The sequence below is a fragment of the Xiphophorus couchianus genome, chromosome 5 (assembly GCF_001444195.1).
Source record: "Xiphophorus couchianus chromosome 5, X_couchianus-1.0, whole genome shotgun sequence".
NCBI classification, from domain to species: domain Eukaryota; kingdom Metazoa; phylum Chordata; class Actinopteri; order Cyprinodontiformes; family Poeciliidae; genus Xiphophorus; species Xiphophorus couchianus.
Genome location: NC_040232.1, coordinates 2,784,838 through 2,809,369, shown reverse-complemented (window position 1 = coordinate 2,809,369; position 24,532 = coordinate 2,784,838). Strand labels below are relative to the sequence as shown.

The 24,532-nt window shown below is 40.1% G+C and overlaps 1 protein-coding gene across 2 annotated transcripts in view; it reads right to left on the bottom strand.

The window, feature by feature from the left end:
• neurl1aa (neuralized E3 ubiquitin protein ligase 1Aa) overlaps positions 1-24,532 on the bottom strand; it is a 63,641-nt gene that overhangs the window by 26,462 nt on the left and 12,647 nt on the right. The window contains exons 1-3 of one of the 2 annotated variants that reach the window (XM_028018645.1): positions 15,482-15,825; positions 2,211-2,461; positions 1,801-2,122 (exon numbers count right to left, since the gene is read on the bottom strand). In XM_028018645.1, coding sequence (XP_027874446.1) covers positions 1,801-2,122; positions 2,211-2,461; positions 15,482-15,515 — 607 coding nt within the window. In that variant the 5' untranslated portion in view covers positions 15,516-15,825. Of the gene's footprint in view, positions 1-1,800; positions 2,123-2,210; positions 2,462-15,481; positions 15,826-24,532 lie in introns of those variants that run through there. The other variant, XM_028018644.1, reaches the window with a different exon arrangement.

The window sequence follows — 24,532 nt, the reverse complement described above, 5'->3', positions numbered from 1 at the left end:
GCAGCAGAGGAGATGACGGCATTCAATGTGTACATGAAAGTCTCTGCTATACGATCCTGAGCTGTCCGTGTGGTAGGAACACTAAGCTACACTGTAAACCCCCCATGCTGGTTCTGAGTAAACACTGGAGCAGAATATCGGTCAGCTGCAGCTCAGTGGTGCTCTGCAGATTCATGGAAGGCTTTACTGTACACAGATATGGTCACTTCCAGAGAACAATGTGCTTGCAGTCAACAAGAGAAGATAAAAACGGGTTCTGTTAACGGCACAAATGTTGGAAACAGAAGCACCAAGGTGAGATGTTACCTAGAAATATTTTCAGATCTACATAAACAAAGAGAATGAAGCTACATTATTTAAGTTTCACAGGTGCAGAGATGACGTGCCAATTTCTTAAGAGGAAAAATGAAAATCAAGTTAAAATTTTCCAGCATTCAGAGAGAAATTTGCAGGATTTGTTCCATGTAATATTTCTTTTCGGTTTTATAGTTCATGTGGAACTCATCCAGATGCCGTTGACATCACTGCAGATTTCATTCTGCTCCCATTTTACCGTTAAAACCTACAACTCAGCCATTTTCTTTGATGAGGCTCAAAAGAAACTGCAGATGCAAAATGAGAAAAACTTGAAATTAAATTATCATTGCTGAACATTGAACTAACAATGATTACGATTAACTACATTTTAATTAATCTTCTCTCTATTTTCTATTATTAAAATGTCTAAATCACTCTTCGCAGTCCTTTATGTTTGTGATACTAAAACTGCAACAACAGTTGACAGTCTACATTTTGTGCCACTCTACTTTGAACAGAACAGAGACTTGCTTTCAATTTATCAGCACAGCTTTGAAAGACCTAATTTCCCTGCCATAAGACAGGGGTGTCCCACTCTAACCCTGAAGGGCTGCTGTACTGCAGGTTTTAGATGATTTAAATGACTAAATTACATCCCCAACAAATCTTCAAATTCTCTAGAAGGCTGGAAATGAATTGTTTTGATTCACGTTTTTTGACCTAGGTTGACATCTGAAGCTGCTTCTCCATGGATGTGGCTTTAACTGGTTCCACCCCAGTCAGATTTATCTTCATTAGTAGATCCTGTGTAGTTGTTCTCCGATTTCATAAACACTTCAGGGGTGGTACAAGCCGCACTGAGCCATTTATCATATGCAAGCCATTTGATTGACAGCAGACTGCGTCTGTTGATTGACCCATGATTTATGGCACCGGAAACTCCAAACAACAACATCTAAGCCACCGCAGTGGGCCGACGGACATGGCGTCTGCTATCAGAGAGCTGCTCAGTGTGGGTTAGGGTTAGGGAGCGTAATTATGAGCAGCGCCAGGAACAGATGGGTCAACTTTTGGAAACTGTGATTTAGCAGCTCTGCAAGCAGCACATCTCAGAAGAAACAACAAACTGAGAAACAGTGCAGCTCTGGTCAAGCAAGAACTGAACCAGATATTAACCGGCTAGAGTGAGACTTGACAACGGAGAAATGGGTTAGAACATGTAGGACACCGACCTTAACCCCCTACTTTGGGAACCACTTTTTTAAGGCTACTGTTGTAACTGAAGGAGGGTCAAGAGGTTATTATTAAAATTTTTCCACCAAACTAACAATTTTGGTGGAACATTGCCTTTATTTAGCAATGTTCAGTCCTTAGAATCCCAATCAGAACACTAAAAGGAGACTAAGAAACTTCTTCTTCTGTTAACTATGGTTTGAGCTCATGCAGGCAGGAGGTTTTTAGTTTGTAAAGTCTGTTTGGGTGGATTGTTGTTGGCCGTCTTACCTAGCAGCTGGACTCCGCGGGTCAAACCGTAAACATCAATGAGGGCCCAGAGCGGCTCTGCTGTCCGGACTCCGCTGAAGAACAGCATGGGACTGGACTCGTTAATGCGGTAGAACACCCTGCCCTTCTTGTCGACCCAGAAGGCGATGATGTTTCCCTCGTTGGCAAACTCTTCCGGCAGGGCTTTGGCCCAGAAGCCGCTCTGGGATACCAGATCGGGACAGGCGTACTTCGGCAGGTTGTCTGGGTTTATCCTGGAGGGGTCTTTGGAGGTGAAGCCCAGACGCAGAGCTCCACTCCAGCAGCACTGCTTTTTAGTGATCTGAAAGGAGAATAACATTCACTTTTACTGACGTCATTTATAAAAAGAGAGCTCAAAGCAAAAAGCTTTAAAAGAGGTCAGGAAATACCTTAAGGCGGACTTGCTCGTACAGCGCGATGGGCCTGTTGCTGAAGGTGATGGCGTTGCAGAAGCTGGCCTGCCTCTTGACAGTCTTCTGGGCCAGGTCCATGACTATTTGGGATCCCTTGGTGTTGGGATGGAAAAGGAGCGGGCTGACCGGGAAAGGTCCGCCGACGCTGCCGCACTGGATGGGCAGACACCTCTTGGATTTGTGGTGACATCGGTGTGACGTGGACGGGAACGGGCCGCCAAGGGAGTCTGAGAACACAAACATAAAATGAGTAATGAACATTAGGGTGTCAAAGTTTGGTTTTTATTTTGGAATGTTTCACAAATACAAACAAACTCCCACATCTTTCAGTTTTTACAAATAAAAATGCATTTGAAAACAAGCTTCTCTGTTTAACAACTGAACAAACAAACTGAAAATTGAGCAAAAAATGTAACATATTTCATCTACTTTAAAGGTTTTATTTGACCAAAATTGTCATGATCCAAAGATGTTTGAATTTTGATCAATTCCATGTTGGTTTATTTATGCTCAATAGGTCTCGTCATATTAGTTTAATCCTTTGTAGTTTATTTTTATGCTTTGTTCCTTGTACATTTGAATTCATTTTTTGAATTATCAGCGTTTTTTGTCTCCTTGGTTTCTTGATGAGTCTTATTTCATCTTCCTTTGTTTTAATTAGTTTTCCCTGTTTTCCTCCAGCAGCAGCTCCTCAGATTATCTGATTGAGGCTTTTTGTTTTCATTGTTTCTTTGCTCCATTGTCTTTGCTCCACTTCCTGCTAACCTTGTTTCAAGATCTGTAAGTTTTCCTTTTGTCATAAACCTCCAACTGCGATTCTCAAATTTTTATTTCTAAAAATAACAGACATGTCATTCCTGCATGAAAAATAAAAATGTTTTCTTTACAAACCCTAATAAATTGAGCTTTTTAATCAAGTGCAAGCGTAGAAAAAGTCTGTGTGTATTCTGGCATAGAAGATGCAGCCCTCATGCAGTAGTTAGGAGCAACATGCACTGGGGCCGATTTACTGGAGTGATTAACTTTCAACATGAAAATACAAAATTAACTTCTATATCTGAACTCAGAAGAAATCTGTGATTTCCTTCTGGAAGCTTAAACATCTCCCTGAAAGTTTTATTATTATGAATTTTCAATCAATCCTGTAGTCTAGCATTAGAAAAATTAGTATTGTGTTTATGGTTTGTGGATTCAATCCAGGCTTGCTTTCCTTATTACAGAACTAGATCATAAGGTCTGGCTCATTTTTAACAATATTTGTAATGAGCAAAGGAGCATTTGTGAAAAGGCTATTAAGTGTTAAATCTGAGAGAAGGAACCACAAAGCCACTAAATCTGTATTTGCAAATAGTGGACTAGTATCTTTTTACTACCATGATAAGTGAAAACCACATATTTATTGGGAAGAAATCAAAGTTGAAGTTTTAATATTGCAATACTGTTTAAAAGTGGAACTCTGCCACAGTAAGGTTACCTGGTAGAAATTACACACAGATAAAGAAAATAGATGTGATAATCATAACAAACCTAAAACAGCAAATCAGTCTGATTTAATGTGGGCAAAATTTGCAGGGCAGCTTCAGAGTTACAAATAAAAACCCAAAACTCTCATGGTTCCGCTTCTCATTTGACTCAATCCAAGTACAAAAATGAAACACAATTATATTAAAAGTTCTGCTTTGTTGGATTATAGGCCTATTCAGAGCTACCATCACCCTGTTTTATCTCCTTTCTGATTGGCTCATTTCTGTGTGGAAAATAGTTTTTTTCAGGTTTGAGATTAACATGCTGTTGGACTTGGATATCCCATAAAGAAATCTTTTTTCTTTTTCCCATTCCAGTGCATGTTTGGATAACCATCTATGGGAAGAAGAAAATGTGGACCATAAATCAGAAAGATCCAGTGCAAGATAATATGTTTCTTCCTTTATTAAAGTGTTAAAGAGAAAGCTGGGGTGTTATTCCTCTCCTCTCAGCCGCTTGCCTACAAAAACACGGCTGCAGTAGAAAGAGTCGAGGTGAAATTATGGTGAGTGTTGTGTTTATGGTTGTGTGGATTCAATCCAGGCTTGTTCTCCTTATCACAGAGAACTACTTGATTTTAACAGACCAGCCCAGCGGTTGGAGCAGATGTCCTGCAGGGACCTGATAAGAGCTCGGTGCCAACCGTCCCAGAATACAGCTGGCTTTGTGTCCTCTCCTTTTTGTCCAGTAATGACCCTTTCCAGTTTTACACCCCGTTACCAAGTCTACCGTCTAATCTGGCCGCAAAACAATAATAATAATAATAAAACAGAAGACACCACTGAAGCGTTTTGTCTTAAGCAGAGCCAACTCTGAGCAGCATGCATGTGCTGAATGAGGCGGGCACACGTGGTGGCAGCGCGGGCAGATTGAGCTAAATGCATTAGCGGCCTCTAAAGAGGCGCAGCTGCTGTGGAGGAAAACAGGCTACGTGTGAATTCATGTTCCTTAGCAACCCCCTCATATCTGAACGTCTCAATCGGCTCCCTCTGCAGCCATCAGTTGGGACACAGATGCCTTTTGTTTACTCGCACCATGAAAATATATTTATAGACCCAGAATCTGGTCATCTGCAGCTTCTCTGTCTGTTTTCTCTGAAATCTGATCAACAGAAGCAACATCACTTTACAGGAACACCTCCCTTAATAACTTTAATGCTCCATTTTAATCAACCCAAGACACCTTCTAAAGAACTGTGGCAGATATATTCAGAACTACAAACAAAATTACAAGTGCACTAAAGATGAGCTCATATGCAAACTTTTGTGGGTACAAACAGAAACAGCACAGCAGAGTTGAGCCTTGGTTCCCACAGTGGAGGTTGGGGTCTCAATGTGGGTTGTGAAATATCAAGTGAGTGGTCCTTCAGGGTTCATTTCCACTAGCCCTGTTCAGTCCGCTGCAATCCAACTGCAGGTGGTGCACACAGAACATCCGGTTCGTTTGGAGAGGTGTGAATGCGTAACCGAAGCAAACAATAAGACAGGTGTTTAAAGCGATCCACGATTAGTTGAAGATGTTGGCCTGAATATGTTGAAATTGTCCTATTAACTAAAGCAGTGATGTTTGTGATACATCCAGAGTCAATTACTTCAAAAAATTTATATCTTATTCTATATTTTTCACCCTTGGAGGTTGTAATTCTTTCACCTGTGCAATGCACGCTGGGCTGATTACGCAGCTGGGTCCATTCTGTACTGGAATCCTCAGAGTAAACACAGGAAGGCTAACTTTACCGAGTTATTGTTTGTTTGGTGTAAATTTAGACAATGCCACCCTGTGTTGGCTGTAATTAAAAGGAAATAAAATGAATAATGATTTATTTTGGGCTGCAAATCGTTGTCGGTGGTTTATGTCTGTGGATTGTAGTCATACTATGCATGAAGTAGGGACAGAAAAGAAAAGATCCATTTATGCTGTTTACAAGACAACGACACCAGTACGTTGCACTCTGGAACCAGTTCTCAAACTGGGCCGTTGTCAAAAAAAACATTCGCTATTTTCGTGTAAATGTTCACTACATCACAACAAAACTTCAATTTTCACTAGAAATTGTTGTCGTGGAAACAGGCTTCTCTCCACAAGAAGTTGAATTATTTGTACGAGCAAAATTAATGAAGGCTGGCAAACTAAAAACCAAATCACGTGCCGACAGTTTTATCCACAAAGTTACGCCTAAACCCCGCCAGCGGCTAAAGAGAGAAAGAAGTTGGGAGAAACGTCAGACTGGCAGCGACGGAGGCTCTTTAAATGCTAACGGAGCTAATGCTACTGCTGCCGGAACTGATGCGCAGCCTAAACTGCTGCCGGACCGGACACAGATGCAGAACTACTTACCGGATAACGCCGTCAGACCAGAGGTACGTCACTCATTTCTACATTCCCATCAATTTCAATGCGTTCTGGTTCAAATTGAAAAGGTTTGACGACTTTACTCATCGCTGCTTTGGCTGGACGGAGTTAGCATAGACCAAGCATCCGTCTTTTACCCAGAATGCATGGCAGCATAAACAACATGTCTACGTCCGTGTGACAATATTTTATTAAAATTTATAAAGATTGAACAGCCTACAGTATTGTTATTGTATCGTTTATATATCTGAAATATTTCTCAAAGTATATTGCTACAACTAATCGAGGATCCTGTTTGGATGAATTAATTGGCTGTTGATCCACTAAGAAGAGTCAGAAGCTGAAGCTTTACATGATATAGAAGCTAAAATGTATTTAGCGTGGCTACTGGGAAATAAACATACTTTTCTAGGGAAACGTTCATTACTTTTTTGATTAAAAAGGACCCCAATGTTTTTTTTGCTGTTTTTTTTTTTTTTTTGCTTTTGATTTTTTGTGCGTGTCTGTGTTTGTTTTTTATGACCCTTCAGATACAAGAATGGATGATTAATCAGCAAAAATTGTGTTTACATAAAATCTGGATTTTACTAAAGCAGAACATCAAGCGCTGAATCATTTGAAAACAACCAACATTAAAAATAGTCTTAATGAACTAATGTGATAATGTTGGTAGCTAAATTAACAATGTTGTTTTGTTTTTTACTTTGTAACTGTGAACAATGTTGGGAGGTTGAATTTAAATCCTGACTTTCAAGTGATGGACTATGAATATGATCTGATTCAGTTTTTAACCTGATTCAGGTGAGTTTATAACTATTTTCATAGAGAACTGACTCAGCAGAGGCAGCCGGAACCAGACGGGTCAAACCTGTTTTTAATTCAACTGACAGGGCGAAACTCAGACTGACATTTCTAAGAAATATTGGACATGCAGCTCAGGGAAACAAAAAGCTAAAACAGGCATCACAGAGTCAGTTGTACTGTAATGCAGGTAAATAATGTCCATTTATAGCTTCTTAGCACTTGTTTGGATGTACTCATATTCTTGTAACTTTCCAAGAATATGAGGCAAATAAAATCATTCAAGAAATAGAAGAAAAGACATAAAAAGTTGAAAAAATAGGATTTACAAAGAGTCTTACATGAATAAAAAAGAAAACAAAAACAATGTAGGAATTAAAATATCAAATTCAATCTATGCAGGTTTAGTGTGTTGCTAAATTAATTTTCAGATGAAAAATAACCTTTCAGAGAATAGGACTAGAGAATAGGACTTGTAAGAGAGTAGACGATAACTAATGTCTGATAGCACAGCATTCAGCGAAAAACACTCCCACCCTGTTCAAAGTGCTGCTGCAGCTTAATTTGTACCAACTTAAGCTGTGAACCGGTCCTGCAGCAACGTCTGCAGCTGTCTGGACCTGCAGAAAAAGCCTTGCTACATAAATAGCTTCACTGCAGCATTGAACAGTTTGTTGAATCATTTTACACAGAAAATTATGTAATTAACAACAACAAACCTCAAAGTTAGGTAACTTAGAGCTTAGAGTTTGAACCAAGAAAGAAAAGTTTAAAAAATATATACAAAATCTTTAACATCTTTAAAATTACAAAGTACATTACAGTTTTTAGCATTAATTATGAAAAAACACAACTTACATATTTTTTATGACAGATTTTTCCAAAAAATTAAAGGCAGAATTAATCATAAAATTTAGCTGAGAATCAGATAAAAAAATACGTAAACTGAACTTTTGAATACAGAAGACTCACAGGATAAAAACATGACATTTATTAAAACATTTCAGGAGCTCTGTGAAGTATTCAAAGCTTTTTGTTGTTTTTAAGAGAAGAGAGACATTTTCCATGCCACATTTAAAATGTTTTATAGTGTTTTTTCACCGAGTGTTATTGCTGTCGAATGATTTTCTATAGTTCTCAGATACTTAAATTGTTCAGACACTCAGACCAGATTTCCTGGTTTGCATTTGCAAGTGATGTGTAGCGACAAGCCGGCACCACCTAACAGGAGCGCGACCTCCGGGCTTTGAGTCAGTCTGAACACAACCAGAGTGTTGGCCTTTTATTTCTGAACTGCAGTTAAAATGGTTTCCTTCTGCATGAAGTGGTGCTTGTTTCAGAGATTTGACCTCCCATCAGCTTTAACTGGTTTGGTCCAGGTCATTTGAAACAGTCCTTGTCAAACGTTAGGACTAGATAAAGTAAGATGTAAGTTGAGCCAGAATTAGCTACAATGCCAAACCACATGTAGTTTCATGGAGAGAGAAAAAAAGAAAGCCTAAAATAACAGCAAATTGTAAGTAAGGAAAAGTGGAGGAAAAGCAGGTCTAAACAGTGGATGGATTTTTGGTCTTAGATTTGTTTGTTTCTATTGTCTAACCAGTTATTAGTGAATATTTAGTAAATGTATTGATTCTAAAGTAATTTTAGATGGTGCTGGTTACCACTTTGCTTTGATTTTTCCAGGTAAGTGGGATTGCTTCCCACTTACCTGGAATTGGGTTATGGGGCAAAATGTACTGGTGTGATTTTTTTTCCCTAAAATAATTCAATTGTAGTGTTCATTTCAGTCTCGAACGTATGTGAATGTTAATTCTAAAAAAATACAAATAAGCAGACTCATTTTTTCACTTGTCACAGAGATTTCTTCCAATAGATGAAGAAGAATTCATTCCATAGACTGATTTTGAAGCCATGTTCCTGTTTGTGCTGAACAATAGGTTGATGTTTGTTCATAATATAGGTTTATGTAGGTTAATACCCTTACTTTGGGTTAAAATGGCCTCTGTCACCTTATCAACACAGATCCTGCACTCTTTCATTGTTTTCGGTTAGCGTCGCTCTCACAGCTGCCTCATGTATAGCAGAGTGTCTGCACACGGCAGCCATTTCTCCAAAGGTCACAGAGGTCTTACTAGGCCAAGCTAGGTGAGAAGCTTGTTTCATTGGTGCTTCAGTTCACCCCTCTAACAACACAAGACCCCGGCCTAATACCTGTCACACCTCACCGAGGATCTCTGAGGGACAGGAAGTTACTGTGTTTCATTCTGCTGCCGAGGCTGAAACGTTTCTCTGGTTGTTACTTCAGATCTGTGGTTTAGTCTGAAAACAGGATTCTATACTGCAGGGTGAGCAAGACACACTCTGCCTAAAATATCCAACATGTTTTATTGGTCAAAGTTTCTCATCAGATTAAATGTTGTCACATAGAAACAGCGGTTTTATGAGGAACAAGGTTGAACATGCTCAACTGGAACTGAACCGTACAAATGGAACAATATAAAATGCAGAGTCACTACAACATGTTCACTTCAAGTGCATCTCAGTATTCCTGAATATTATCAAGAACTTTATGACCTCAAATTATATAATTTACACACAGTCCACATCTTGCAAATCTCTAAACTCTTGAATTGACATTTCTTCTAAGACTTAGATCCTCCTTGTTGCTTGTGCATCTTTTTCTACCACACCTTTTCCTTCCACAAAACTTTCCATGAATATGTTTGGACACAGCTCTCTGTGAACAGGCTGTGCCAACACACTTTTCGTGCTGTCGATATTCTTTCAGTGACTGATGGACAGTTGTTGAGTCTCCATGGGAAGACCAAAGCGTGCTATAGCATAATATTTCTTTATTAAAGAAATATCAACCTCACATTTTTTGAGTCTGAATTTTGAATTTTTATTAGTTGTAATAATGAAAATTAACAGAAACAAATAATCTATGTGCAGTGGATCTATATAGCATGGGTTTCACCTTACTGAATACAATATCTAAAATAAATGACTATTTAAATTATGTTTTTTTCTTTGTTTTTTTTACATGCAACAGCAGATCAAGCTTCTGTCAGAAATCCTTTCCTAATATCTTGCCCAGACATGTTGAACCATCTGCTGCCAGTGTTGAGCAAGCTCTGCACCGGTGACACCAGAGCAGGTGGTGACAGGAAGTCAGCTGATCATTTTAGGCAAAAATGTAATGAAACCTTTTTTTTTCTAAAATAAATATTTAAATATAGTAAAACTTTTTGCAGTGAGTTAATTGGCATCAGATCAACAATGAGGTATGATGTAAAAAAACAAACAAACAAAAAAAACACTTGTTCTACTGCAGAACTCGTCGGCCAGCCCTGTGTGAAGTAAGTGGATTCTCCATTAGATGTTCATCACAAATCATTTTCCAATAGGATAAAAAAGTTTCTCTCTGAGTTGCTCTAAGCAGCTCACAGTCCCAGTGTCTCCAGAGAGCAACTCAGTACCAAAAGGTAACATTGACCCACATTGCCACAGTTGCGCCTAATTTTAGCCCTGTGGAAAAACAACAGGTTGTGTTATTCATTCATAGCAACGTATGAGAGCTGGGGACGTTCAGGTAGCCCACGTGTCGATACACTCTGCACTTGTTGCTATGTAAAGCTCGGATTAACACTCATCCATGGAGACTTCAGTGAAAACACACACACACTGAGTCTGTGTGTGTTCATCAGAGCAGCTCATCTTAAATCTTTAATCCATTTAGGAACAGGGAAATAAGCTGTGTTGGGCGTAACGTCAAATAACAGATAAAATCTCACACCACTGTTGTAAAAAAGCAGCAAACTGCAAATACACACAAGTCAGGAAAGCAAAGTAAGTCAATTTCATTTTTTTAGAGCATATTTTAAAATCAAAATGGATAAGGTGCTTCACAACAACACCAAAACACAAATAGCAAAAAATAAAGTAAATATTAATCAAAAGCAAATCTATAAGTTTTAAGCATCCCAACTCTACAGACTCGAAGCTCAGAAGTGATGGAGGTCCTGAGTTTGGGGGAAAATGTCGGCGTTTTCTACACCCTTCAGTATTTAACTGACCCTTAAACATGAAAGTTTGAATGTGTGACAGTTATTCACAATATACTCTATGATTAAATACTGTATTAACACAAAAACAAATTTGATTTTAGGACGTTAGTGAAAATAAACCTCAGATGTACACGAACAAACGATTTGTATTTTAAATATAAAGTTTGAACAGCATAGGACACATCTACAAAAAATATTAGCGCATTTGCCTTTAAGAACACAAGATTTAAAAGACATGAATGCCTCAATCATCTGCATAGAAGTTATGCAAATACCCATCAACAGAGGAACAGGCCGCGTCTTCTTATCAGAGACAGACTCACAGACTCGGCTTCAGAATGAACTCCATGAAATGATCCACAAAGCTAAAGCAGCTGCAAGGTGAACAGCCACAACCTTTTCCAAAATTAAGATATAAACTAAACCATGATGCTCATATTAAGTATTTCTCTTCAAATAAGATTTTTTAAAAATCTGCTGGAAGCATCAATTTTTATTTATCATCATTTATTACCAGTCAGCCCACAGGGCAGTGACAAACAGTCCCTTAATGATGTTTACATAGCGCCGTCTGCATGATGTATTCAGCCCCACTGACTCATGACAGAATGGCATTTCATCCTGATGCAAAAGCAGCCGGGATGTGAATCGCAGTATAATAGCCACTATTAATCACACACATGATCATTTCATGCCCGCAGTCCTCGTTTGGGGTTTACAGTAAACTCCCAGCTCGTCTGTGGCGTTTTTAAAAGTGCGGCTCATGTTGCTCACATGTTTGACAGAAGCTCCAGGTAGTCGGTGTGAAACCTGATATGCAGATCGCCATGGCGCTGACAGTAACTGAAGCTGTGAAGCTGCTACTCTACCTGGGGACAGGTTGCAGGGATTCTCTGCAGGCTCATCACTCATTAGGCTGAAGTGCTGCTAAGCAACGCAGTGACAGATCAGTTTGTTCAGTCAGCTTTACGGGACTGATGGATGACTCATTCCAACGTTAACGTTACAAGAGTTGGGGGAGGGAATATCACTGGAGAGAGAGAGAGCTTCTCTTCCATAGACTAATTATTTATGAAATTGTTTTTCCTTATACCTTTAAATGTTTGTTAGAATGAAAACTGGGCTAATATTTTCCATTTCAGTACAGCTACTTTCAAATTCACTTCACATAGATTAAAACTGAATTAGTTCATGTTCATTAAGTAGTTTTATTTTTCACACCTCATAATGTTGTGGTCTAATTTTTTCATGGATTCTTCTGCAAAAACTTGTTAAAAATTTAGATGGAAACATCAGCCAGTTATTAAGTTACTTATCTCATCAACATGACCCCTGACAATTATTTACCTTCTTTTTCTTTTCCAATTTTGCTCATATAAAGTCAATTATAATTTGGCCAGATTTTCAATAAACCCGCAATAATTCAAAAACATGTTTCCACTGACTTCACATTAAAACTGAGGAAACATGTTTAAATGCAGTCACTTTTATTTTAAATTCACTCCACTCCACATTTTAAAGAATGTTTTTGAGAACAACTTTTACAGTTGATGACTCATTTGCAGTCGTTGTTTTCTTTCTATTTTTAAAATAAGAGCTCAAAAGGAATCAGCGAAGAGATTAATTTTTTGGGAATTACTTGGAATCATATTCCACAGTCCAAGAATACATAAACCTCAAACTGGCGGGGGTCCACCATGGTTTCCCCCTTGTTAAGTCATGTATGACTAAGGAACCACAGCTTTTGGTTTGATTTCATTTAATCATCTCCCAGGCTTGCGGTGTGCTGTTTGAGTGAATTTAGGCTTAAATCTCAAGCTAATTCTGGTTGTGTAGTTTAAACAAACACAGAATGCTTCAATAAAATAATCCGCTAAAACCTGAAAACAGTGAGGCGATAAAGATGGCTACCATGGGCCTTAACTGAATGCGTTCTCAATAATTCACACAGCGCTGACCTGGTAGTGAAAGGTGAGACGCTGCACTGATGAGCTGCAGCCGACGTCGCCCCCTACGTCCCACCAATGTTGGCCCACTTACTGTATTCTCTTCACGCGCAGGATTATGCAACAGTCATCAATAAATAATAATATCTGAGCCGCTGACGGTGGAGCACAATGATGCTTCCCTGGCAGGCTAGGAGCGGATAATATGCAGCGTTTAGTGACTGAAGGCAGGCAGGATGCTATTAGCCGCTGACCTCAGTCGTCATGTGGCTGCTGCACTGAGGTGACCTGTCTAAAGGTCAAGCCCTGGATGCACACACAAAGCTGAATAGCAGCGTTGACCCCACTTTGAAACACCACACCAGCAAAAAAAATAATTATGAAAAAAGAATTACCAGCAGCTTTTAGTTACAATGAAACATCCAGAGGCGTATCATCAGCAGCTTATCTCTGGTTCCCTCAGATTCAGTACAAACACAGACAGACGCTTCATGCAGTCAGCCTCAGACGCTGGCCCACTTTCAGTCAATCGGACCACAAAAATGGAGCTCCCACACACTCAGCGATTACATAATTACCGACCGACCAACTCAGCATCCAAACGCCACTCAGATGTTCACACCACCACTATAAGAAGGAACGAAACCTCCAGAGAGGAAGTTCATTTCTTCTCACATGCTGAGATGTAAATTAAAAGAAGAATATATTTTTTTTTTCCGTTTGTTTCGCAGCAACCAAAAGATATTACAAAAACTGTGGAAGAAATAGGACACTTTCTATCAATGGCCAGTGGGTTGTCATAGAAACAGTTGCTGTTTAATTTTAAATTTTGCTAAACCCACTCTTCTTATTCTCCTCCTCACTGGCACAAACACACTCTGTTTGCTTTAAACCAGATCCATGGAGGTGATTTACCAGAGAAAGAAAAATGTCAGCCTGCAGACTTAAAACAAAAACAAAACCATTTATGCAAAAGTTAACAGATTACATCTGTTGTAAAATGAACAGCAAAATGTAATCTATAGTAAACCATGATGGTGGTGGTCAGGGTCTGTTTTGCTGCTTCTGAGCTTGTCAGCTTCGCTAATCATAAACATTTGTTTTGCTAACGCTAAAGCACTATGCTAGCACATTATTCAGCAGAAGCTAATGCTAAAGTGCTAATTTCAATTCAAATTACAACTTCCCTTGAAAGACTGCAACCCTGAAGCACCAACTTAATATTAACATTCTAATTTACATATTATACAATGTCCTTAGATATTGTATTTATGTTTGCCTCTTCTTCTCTAATGTCCATGTTTAATTTTGTTCTTGTTTTAAATAAAATTATTGAAAAAAAGAGAGGAAGAATATGCATATTAATATACATTAATACATTCAGTGTTATTCACTACAGAACCTAACATCCATATTCGTCCTTATGTTCTGGGTTCAGCCAATGAGCAATTGGCTTTTTGCAAACCACAGCCAATAGCATGTCAAGAAGCATTGAAAGAATGTACCTCAGCTTCCCAAACATTTTCTTTCTAAAACCCCTTATAGGCAGATTTTCTGTGACATTTTGGAGTTTTGTTTCCCAGAAAACTCCTGTATGAACCGTGTTTAGATGAGGGCCCACTGTATTGTGAAGCTGTAATAACAATAATAACCAACATTTCATTTGGTTAAATTGAACCTAGTTTCAGAAAAGATAATGTTTAAAACTTTTTTTATTTAACAAAAATAAATGGAACAACAAAACTTCCATTGACTTTTCCAAAATACTTTTTTGCTTTAGCCAATAAATAATTACAGAGGACATCTGATAACTTTGTGGGGTGTTCGACCTTGATCCTGCAGCACAGGAGCTCTTCCTGCTGTCCTGCTTACAGTAATTGGATTCATCCTGAGGCTTTAATTAGAGACGATCAGGTGGTCCAGACCAGGAGAGGCTGCAGGAGCTTAACGTCCTGAAGGTTCACCTCAACTAAACAGAGCCGTCTGCGGGGCAGTCATCATTTCCTGCCTTTCTGTGTGGCTGTTTGCTGGCCTACATTTCACCACACTACACTATTGATCTCCATTAGGAGCTCCTCATAAAGAGGAGCTAAAGTCAAAGGCATCCGGCTGACAGCAGCGTGAGGCTGCGGCTCCCGGCTCTCAGGACAGCGCAGCCCGGCTGTCAGAGCGCAGCTGCAGCTCCAGGAGGTTTGTTTATTAACGAGGGAAACTACAGCAGAGGGAAACCCCACAACTTCCCATGTCCCGGCCCCGGCTCCGGCCTCGGCCCCGGAGCAGCGGCCCCGGATAAACACCCCATGGCTGCAACACCAGACAGGGCGAGCAGGAACAAGAGGTGACGTCGTGTTGGATGACAAAAGAATGAGCCGTGCGCCTCGAGACCTTTATTCTGATCACCGGAGTGACGTCACTGTGACCAAAGAATAGGCTGTAGTGGCAACATGGTACCTGCCGACTCAACCTGCACAACAAGCTCCAGCATTTTATCCCCAAACATGATCGACTCTGCATGTATTTCATAATAATAATGATATTAGGGGTTAATCCTTACCGTACAAGGCATTTCTCGTTATCTGCCCACCCATAGCTTTATTCCTTAATGTCCTTTTGTCGCCTGCGTGGATTATAACAGCCTGTATTATTCAGATGATGCTCTCGTGGCAAGACACGGCGCTCGTGGCATGATTGCATCCAAAGGAGTGGTGTGGGTTCTCTCCTCCGAGCAGATACAAAGGCTGGAACACACACACACTCACCCATACACACACACACACAAACACAGAGAGAGAGAGAACCGCACACCTCCGTGTACCGAGCCGCAGAGGGGCACACATCCGTGAAGGCAACTCCCCCCGTCCGCCTCCTCATTCAGGGAGCGCTCTCCCCGCCTCGGGTCCCGCTCACTTACACTGACATTTACATAGGAGGAGGAGACACGGAGCGGAGCCTTTTAACACTGTCACTGCCGCGCCGCGCTGACGGGATATTTATGGGATATAACATGGCCAGCTTTAGATTCAACCTAAAGACTCGTTTCTCCTGTGCAAAGGGACACCATCCATATTTTAGATACAGCACTGATCTTAATCTAGAGAATGAATTAGTAAGCAGTAACAGAGCAGGACTTGTTTTCTGATAGTTGGAAGAAAATGGTCGTTTTTCACAAACTGTACAGTTACATAAAAACAAAACCACAAAAAGATACAAAGAAAGATTTCAGCCAAATATGAAGCTTTTAAAACTGTTCTAAAAATGGAAAACAAAATGTTCTGTTTGTGCAAAAGCTCTTGAACGTCTGGGTTACTGAAGTCAGACAGACATGCTAAGCCCAGCTAGCACTGAATATTCAGACAACGTCCTCTGAGTGTTTGCAGTCAAATGTCAAAAGAAGTCGCTTGTGCATCAGATTTACAGGCGTACCAGAAACGGCCAAATACAAAGGTTCCGGCCGGAATTTTTGTATGTAATTAATTCTGTTAAAAAACTTTATGTAATCTGTGTAATAAATTAATGAATCAAAATTAATGTATTAAAGTCCTGGCCACAGGAATTTATTTCCCAGCTCATGAATGGACCAGCACATTCTGTCGTTCTATACAAACAACAAGCAGTTCGTAAAAACCTGACAAATAAACAAATGTGTGAGGAGGTGAAAATACATCGATGGAAGAAATTTACTCCAGAGTGAGTTCAGATTCTCCAAATTTAGATTTCTCTCAATGTGACTAATAATAAAGGTGAATACTCCAGAAAAGATCAAAATGAGCCTTTTATTTAGAAGATCAAATTAGCATAATTTCAACATCAAATGTAACCATATACACATAACAGACAGAAGCCTGAAGCTCAGTATGGAAGCTCTGCCTCAGAGTGAGCCATCACATTCCTTACTCTCAGCACTCAGTCTTTCACCTCCCATCCTTCCTCATTCATCCCAGGCCGTCTGGCGGAGAGACCGGTTGACCCTTCAAGAGTCGGGTCTCTGACTTGAACTGTCGTCACGTAACCTGGCTGAGTTCAGACTCACGCCAGCGCTGCTGCTGGCTGAGGCTCCAGACTCTTACAGTCAGGACTTTCAGCTCCAATTCCATAAAAATCCGAGGAGCTAAAGCATTTTTTAGCACAATACTTTATTTCAGGGGCTCAAAAGTAACTGAACAAGTTTAACAACTGAAAATAAAATGTTAATATCTAATACTTGACAATAACATATGCTGAATTGAATGCTCTGCCAGGCCTTTGCTGTTTGTTTGTGCGCCTTTCTGCATTCTTAAGCTTTTAACAAGTGAAAGACATCATCAATTAGGTTAAGATCAGTTGATGGACTCAGTCTTCAAGATTATTCCATTTCTTTGCTTTAATAAACTTGTGGGTTGTTGTGGGTCATTACCCATCTGTAGTATGAATCAATTTGGCTGCATTTGACTGGATTTCAGCAGACAGTATGTCTCTGAACAACCCAGCATCCATTCAGCTGCTTCTGTTTTCTGTCACATCACCAATAAACACTGGTGTCCCATTGCCACTGGCAGCCAAGTAAGCCCAGGCCATCACACTGCCTCTGCCATGTTTTACAGATGATGTGGTAGACCTTGGATCAGGAACTGTTCCACATTTTCTCTTCAAACTCTTTTCTTGGCCTTACTCTGGTAGATGTTGATTTTGATTTCTTCTTTCCAAAGAATGTTCTTCCAGAACTGGGCTACATTTCTTTTGTTTGTTTTTTGTTTTTTTAGATTTTTCTTTACTGGAATCCAATCTAGCCTTTCTTCTCCTTGCAGTGAAAGCCCTCCAGTCTTCTCTACGCGGTAGACTTGATCCGCCTGCCTCCTGGAGAGTGTTCTTCACTTGGTCGGCTGTTGTGAAGGGGTTTCTCATCACCATGACATTGATTCTGCAATCAGTCATCACTGTTGCTGTTCTGTGGATGTCCAGGTTGTTTTTTTTTTTGCGTTGCTGAGTTCACAAGTCCTTTCTTTCCTTCTCAGAAATCACCAAATTAGATTTTTGCCAGTCCTAATGTTGTAGTTTCTCAGCTTATGAATGGCTTGTTTAATTCTCTCTGAAACATCATCACACCTAAAATCAGCTCCAAGCCTTTATCTGTTTAACGGACATTGACATGACTCATGAATTTCCCACATCTGCCCATGAAATAGCCTTTGAGTCAATTGTCCAATTAGTTTTGGCACCTTAAAAAAGAGAGTGGCCCATGTCAAGGAGCTTAAACAACTATAGCCTTCATCCAATGGAACGCTGAATGCCTGCACATTATGTCCATGTCCTTCACATAATTATAACTGAACTATGTTTCAATAAATGTGCAAAAACCAAAACATTCGATAGATAGATAGATAAAATGATATAATCTTTTATGAAAATTTATTTTGAGATGGTACGTCATTTTCAGCGTCCAATCAAATCGGTTTTTGAAGCAGAAATTAACTCCCAGTGGCAAGAGAAGCAACTTCATCATCCATCGCTATTGTTTGCGAATTTCACGTGTTTATGTAAGGGCATACCAGAAATGCACAAAATGCAAAAGTTCTGGGTGGAGCCATTGTTTGTAAAATAAATAATTGCGTAAAAATTTTTAACTCATTAAAAAGAAAGGACCTTGTAATCCTTGCATCATCTGGGTGAGTTAAAAATACCACTTTGCGTTAAATGGGACACTTTATTCCTTTGAAGATATTTTAAATATGTACAGTTGTAGTCACGAAAATGTCATTTTGAAGCCATTCAGAGGTGCAATCAAAGCATAACGATCTGATTCTCTTTTGAGGAGACTAGAGAGCATAAAGGAGTTTAAATCAACCGTCTGTGTTGCTGTTCATGTTGAAAGAATTAAACACCAAATCTGGCAGGTAATAATATTTACACGACCCCATTTTCCCATCATTTTTAATGATTACTGCTACGTAACCATAACAAACACTCGGACCCGGCTGGGTTGTTGATCAGAATGAAACCAGAACCAACCTCAAGGTTTAGCTTCCTAAATGAGAGCCTGCTGAGCCACACATGGTGCGCAGATTTGAGGTGAAAACAGTTGCTGCAGAGTGCTTAGAGCACAATGAAGAGCTAACCACCTTTGGTTTCATGTGTCAACGGCTGACAACTGTGGAAACATGGAGCAGCCAAAGGAAGACGGTCTATTCTTAGCAAAGCAGCTTCCTAATGCTGAATAATGACTGCATCTGTCAACTCTGATGAGTCACGTAACGGAGGCCCTCAACTATTCATATAAGAAACATAAAAGCTAAAAAGTCTAAAGTTTATGCCTTTACTTTGACTAAACACCAGGCCTAAGCTCTCCTCAGTGATGACTTCACCACACATATAGATGTCTGCGTCTGTAAATAAAAGCAGAGTCTTGAGTCTGGCCAGACGGGTTTCGGGGGAAACATTAGACGGTTGCGTCATGCAGCCTTGCAGATGCACAGCAGAGGAAGCCCTGAAGAAAAGTGCGCTTCCCCTCTTTGCTTGACAATTGGCTCTGGACTTTAATGCATTTCTGGAACATCCTTCCTTTGTACAGCACCTTTGGCTTTCTATTTTAAATAATGCAGCCACCACTCGGTGTTAAATAAGAAGGCCTTCTTTGGCCTGCAGTCCTCTCTGTAGTTTGATTGAGATGCAGCTCTTTGAGTCTGTACATAAAATGGCATTACATAACTAAGGAAATGTGGCAGCACTCGGTTCACTGCAGGTCATCTGGGCTCCGAGGGGATAAGGTACAAATGTTTCACTTTATGTTCTACCTTTGACAGGACAGGTGTGATATATGTGTAGAATTAAATAATTTGATGTCAATCAGGTGTTAAGAGTTTTGGTCAAATCAAGTTTGTATCTGAACTGTGCTTTGCAAATCAAAAATATTAATGTTTTATCATAGTCCAGCCACAAACTGTTTTATCTGAATTAACAGACTCACACACAGTTGATGGGAAGTGAAGTGGAAGTAAAATCATTTTTGTTATGGTGCCCACAGTGGATTGGCGTAAAATCGCAGACAACCAGTTAGAGGCGTCAAACACTTGAGGCTGGAGGTTCACCTTCCAGTAGAACAACCATCCTAAAGATTTTGTGGTGTTAAGCAGAACCTTTCTTCTGCAGAACAAGGTGTGTGTGATAACATCCAAGGACTTCAGCTCTTTGGACATCTGGCCTCATCTAACTGGACTATATTCTCTTTGTCTTCCACCGTCTTGTTCAAGTCTTCTGTATCAAACTTCAAACAATATTCAACATGCTTTTTCTTCAGCAATAGAGTGTTGCACGGTGAGTGTGCATAGAAGGCATTACAGTTGAGTACATTACTTATTAATTTAAAGGAGTGGGGGGGGGTTACTTCTGCTTGTTTCTAGGTCTTTCTGAAGCTCTCTGCTCCTTGACTGTAGAAGCTATTAACTCCTCTAAAGTAAATCTTTTGAGGGTTACCTGGTTGCAGCTGGTAAATAGTAAAAATATTTTCCTTTCCTGTATTTCAGCTTCAACATTAATTAATTTTGAAATACTGCTGTAATCTTTGCTTCTAGTGTGATCTGCAACAGTACTTGGATTTATTAAGGTTTCTGTGCTTTTACCCAGTGTAAGTAATACTTGCATTGCAATGCTTTGGTAATGAGAGAAGACAAGAAATGTATATCAAACACTTGACCCCACCAGGTTTTCCTATAACACACATAATTTGAGCTCACTTTATTTAGTTGAATGAGCTGATCAAAACTCTGGCATTGGCACAAGTAGTAACCGACACAAAAGACCAGAGTTTAGTGACGGGAATTTTACACCAAGTATGCAAATCCTTAAAAAAAGCGAACATCCTGCCAACAGAGTGGGGCCTGCTGCCTCTTTCTGGCTGTTTTATACGAGAGTGAAAGAGAATCTGTCAGCAGATGCCAAGTAGCAGAGAGGTCGACAGAGTCAGTCTCCTGCAGTTGGTATTGTCTGACAGCACCGTTTGGCAAGTGTGTGCAAACAAAACCTTCTATTCATCGATGCCTCTGGAGCCCCATCTGGAGCCATATGCAATATGAGTAATGGAGATTGAAAAGAAAAGGGAAAGAAAGAACCTGTGTGACACCGTCCTAAATTTTGATGAAAAGGAACTTTGGATCGTTATGTTAAGAGAAATGAGAAACGTTGAATGTAAAGGTGAGCCATGGCAGGCAGGGGGCATTCTGATGGTCTCTGCAGCAAACTCTGGAATAATGATGGTCTCCCACTTTCATAAATCCAGCCTTATTGCAAATCTCTTTCCACCTATTCTGAGACATGCCCCCAGCAGGTTTCCAGATAACTACACTCTTAGTTATTAACAAAGGTGAAAGTTAGTTTGAGGGCACAGAACGTCTGGTGTAATGTAGTACTCTTCATCAGAGCTGGAGCAGAAGAAGTGGGGAGGTGATAATTAGATCTGTCACTCTGCTTTAATATCTCAGAGAACAGCTTGGCCTTGGGCTGGCTTGTTGCAAAGAAATGCCTTATTGTCTCTGGTGCAGAGGAACCAAAAATACCATTTCAGCCTGTTGCAAAATGTGTTGGTGAGGAGTGATGGCTTTCAGCAGAGTTGCTGTGGAGGGATACCAACGAGCTGCTGTTTTCAGTTAAACTGAGTAGGAGATGTTATGTGATTCACACAGTTTCTCCTGATGCATACAGATTCTTTATGTACTGATTACAAGGAGATGAAAGTGTATTGAGGGTTTTAACATGAAGCAATGCAGTCAAGTTTAGTTTGTCATTCCAACTGGTCAATCTAACACTGGAGGGAGAAATGGTTTGTGGTATTTTTCCAAAGACAAAAGACAAATCTTACAATTCTAAAATCTGTCGCCACTCCATTTTTGTTTAGATTTCTAGAAGAAGAAAGTTTCGGTCAGTGTCTTCTGATGAAAGAGAGCACAAAGCTCAGCCAATTAGGAGAGACACAGGAAAACCTTGATTTATAAAAATAAATCATAGACACTAAACGTAAATAATTTTGCTGAAAGTAAATATTTGAGTCAATCAGATTTTGACCTTCATCATCTATGAAAAACACAGTTTCTAGTATTTGTGTGGAGACTAAATTATTCAGTTCAATCTATTTTTACATATAAGCATTTTAAGCTACCACAAAATAATACCAAAGTACTGTCCATAACCAGCTGTTCTGGATGTCCAGTGTTTCCTGGAAGCAATCTGGGTTTGTTCTGAACTCAGCATAAGTTAATTTTATTAGTGCCAGTTGCAGCAACTGGGAATTGGATTGCCGAACCATCTGCTGGTGTCACTGAATCCACACACCCCAACGCCTCGCAGCTCTTTTCAGCTTCAGGAACCAAACTACCTCAGACTACTTATGTTCTGATGCCACTGAGAGACTTCATAATGTGGCGATTTTGGGATGGATGATGGCCTGTAGGCTTGTATTCAAGCACTGAGTGGAAGCACTTCTGTTTTGAAAATGTCCCAGTGGGACAAGGCCTTGGGACAGACTGGATTCCTGGGAATCTTTGTAGTCCCCCAGAGGAGCTGTAGCAGGTAACGGGGCCAGTGGGGGTCTGCTGAGTCTTTTGATGCATCGACTTCCTCTGGCCCCTGCTGATTGTGTTTTTCAGGTGCCTGGAACTCGGCGTACGTCTTTGCTAGCTAGTGACGGGAACTTGTTACTCATGAGCAGGAATGGTGTTTTCCCATGCATCAAGCTGACCTCACTCCGACACAGCGAAGGGGGAGTTCATGCCATCATCCCCATCTGTACGGCCAACTTTGTGAAGAACATGAACTAAACTTTATAAAATAGTTTTGATGTTGAAGTTTGTACCAACGTGGCGCAGTGTTTCATTCTGCAGCCATAAAGTGACTAAAAACATGTGTCCAAGAAACATTTTATGAGCAAAGTCATTGTTTCCTGTATCTCCGGCCTCTTTCAGGCGGGAGTACATGTGGTTGTAATTCCTCCCGGAGCAGATCTCTGAGACTTTTAAACTGCAATTCCGATCATGATGGGTGTTTATTGTTCGTTACATTAGATTTATCCGGGGCAGCTGTTGCGTGGGAAAACAAATGAATGCGTTTGCATGGATTTTTTGCTGCCATCAATCAGCGGCCCTGCAGCTTAAGTGGTTTATGAAGCACAACCTGTGCATACGGTGAATCCTTCTCAGCTCTCATTGGCTCCTGTCATGTATGGCAGAAGAATACTTTCAGACACAAAGACTGATTACTGGAGCATTCTTTTATCCATTTTTGTGGCTCTCACCTCTTATTCCTCTCATTCATCACACTTACAATCTGTGCTGGCCTGGGTTTTTATGTTGTGTTTAGATCTTTCAGGCCCTGAAATGAGATTAAAGGAAAGTTCTCAACCGCTCCGTTCCAAAGAACAGACAGCACCAATGAAAACTCATGTTTCATGTATGCTCCAAAACAAGAGTGTCTTAATTAGACACAAGAGAGGCCACCAAAGGTTTTAACTGCAGCTAATCTGTTGATCTTCTCATTTGAGAGCATAACTGAGATAAGCAGATTGAGGTGTTTTTTTAGGGGACATGTTTTTCCCTTTTTCCCAAAGCTCTGATGCATGTATGAAAATGGAAAAATACATGAAGATGTCTGATTCTTTGTTATGCAGGACTGGAAGAAAAGAAGAGTCACAAGATTCAGTGAAGATCAGAAAGGTTCAAGCAAAATCTGAAGTTAAAGTCGAGAAGAGCACGATGTTCATAAACTTGAGTGAGAAGTACTTGAAGTCTTCCATTTTAGAATGAAAAACAGAAACACATCCCCAAGTAGAGGAGTTTAAGTAACTCTGCATTTTGTTCAGAAATGAGAGAAAAATGAAGCTGGAAATCAGTAGGTGGATTAGTGTGACCTGCGGTGAAGCGAGCGCTGTACCGATCTCTCACGGTGAAGAGAAAGCTTAATTGAAAGGTGAAACTCTCAGTTTACCTGTCACGATGTGTTTCTACATCAGTGGTTACAAGCTCTGGATAGTGACTGAAAGAACGAGATTCCAGAAAAGAGTTTCCTCCACAAGCTTCTCCAGAGGAAGACCCAGGATGCGCTTGAGGGACGATGTTTCTCAGCTGGGTGGGAACTCCTTGTGATTCCTCCAGGGGAGCTGGACCAAGTGGGAGAGGGAGAACTGGGTCTCTCTCCTTTAGCTACTGCCCCAGCGACCCTACCCGTTATCTGCTGACTATTCGGCAGATAATTGATGGATGGACAGATGGAAAATAATGCCTTCAAAATGTTCCTTCAAATTCAAAGAGCATGCATTGCTCATAGGAATGACAAAATCTCCCAACACTTCCATCTGAGACTCTACAGGCATCAGTTAGCATGTTGGATGTTTTCATGACAGGAATATCAGAAAATAATTGAGCAGGTATGACTTCTTTGAAGAGGGATGAAGGGGAAAGCCACTTCATTCTGAAAAGCGCAGACCAGCACAGGTCACTTCTGAAATCAGTGCAAGATTTTTGAGACTTTTTGTCAGATGAAATCAAAGTAGAAATGTTTGTTTGGCCACATTGTACAGAATCATGTTTAGAGACAAAACAAACCAGCATACCACCACAAACACCTTTAATCAGCTTTCAAGCACGGC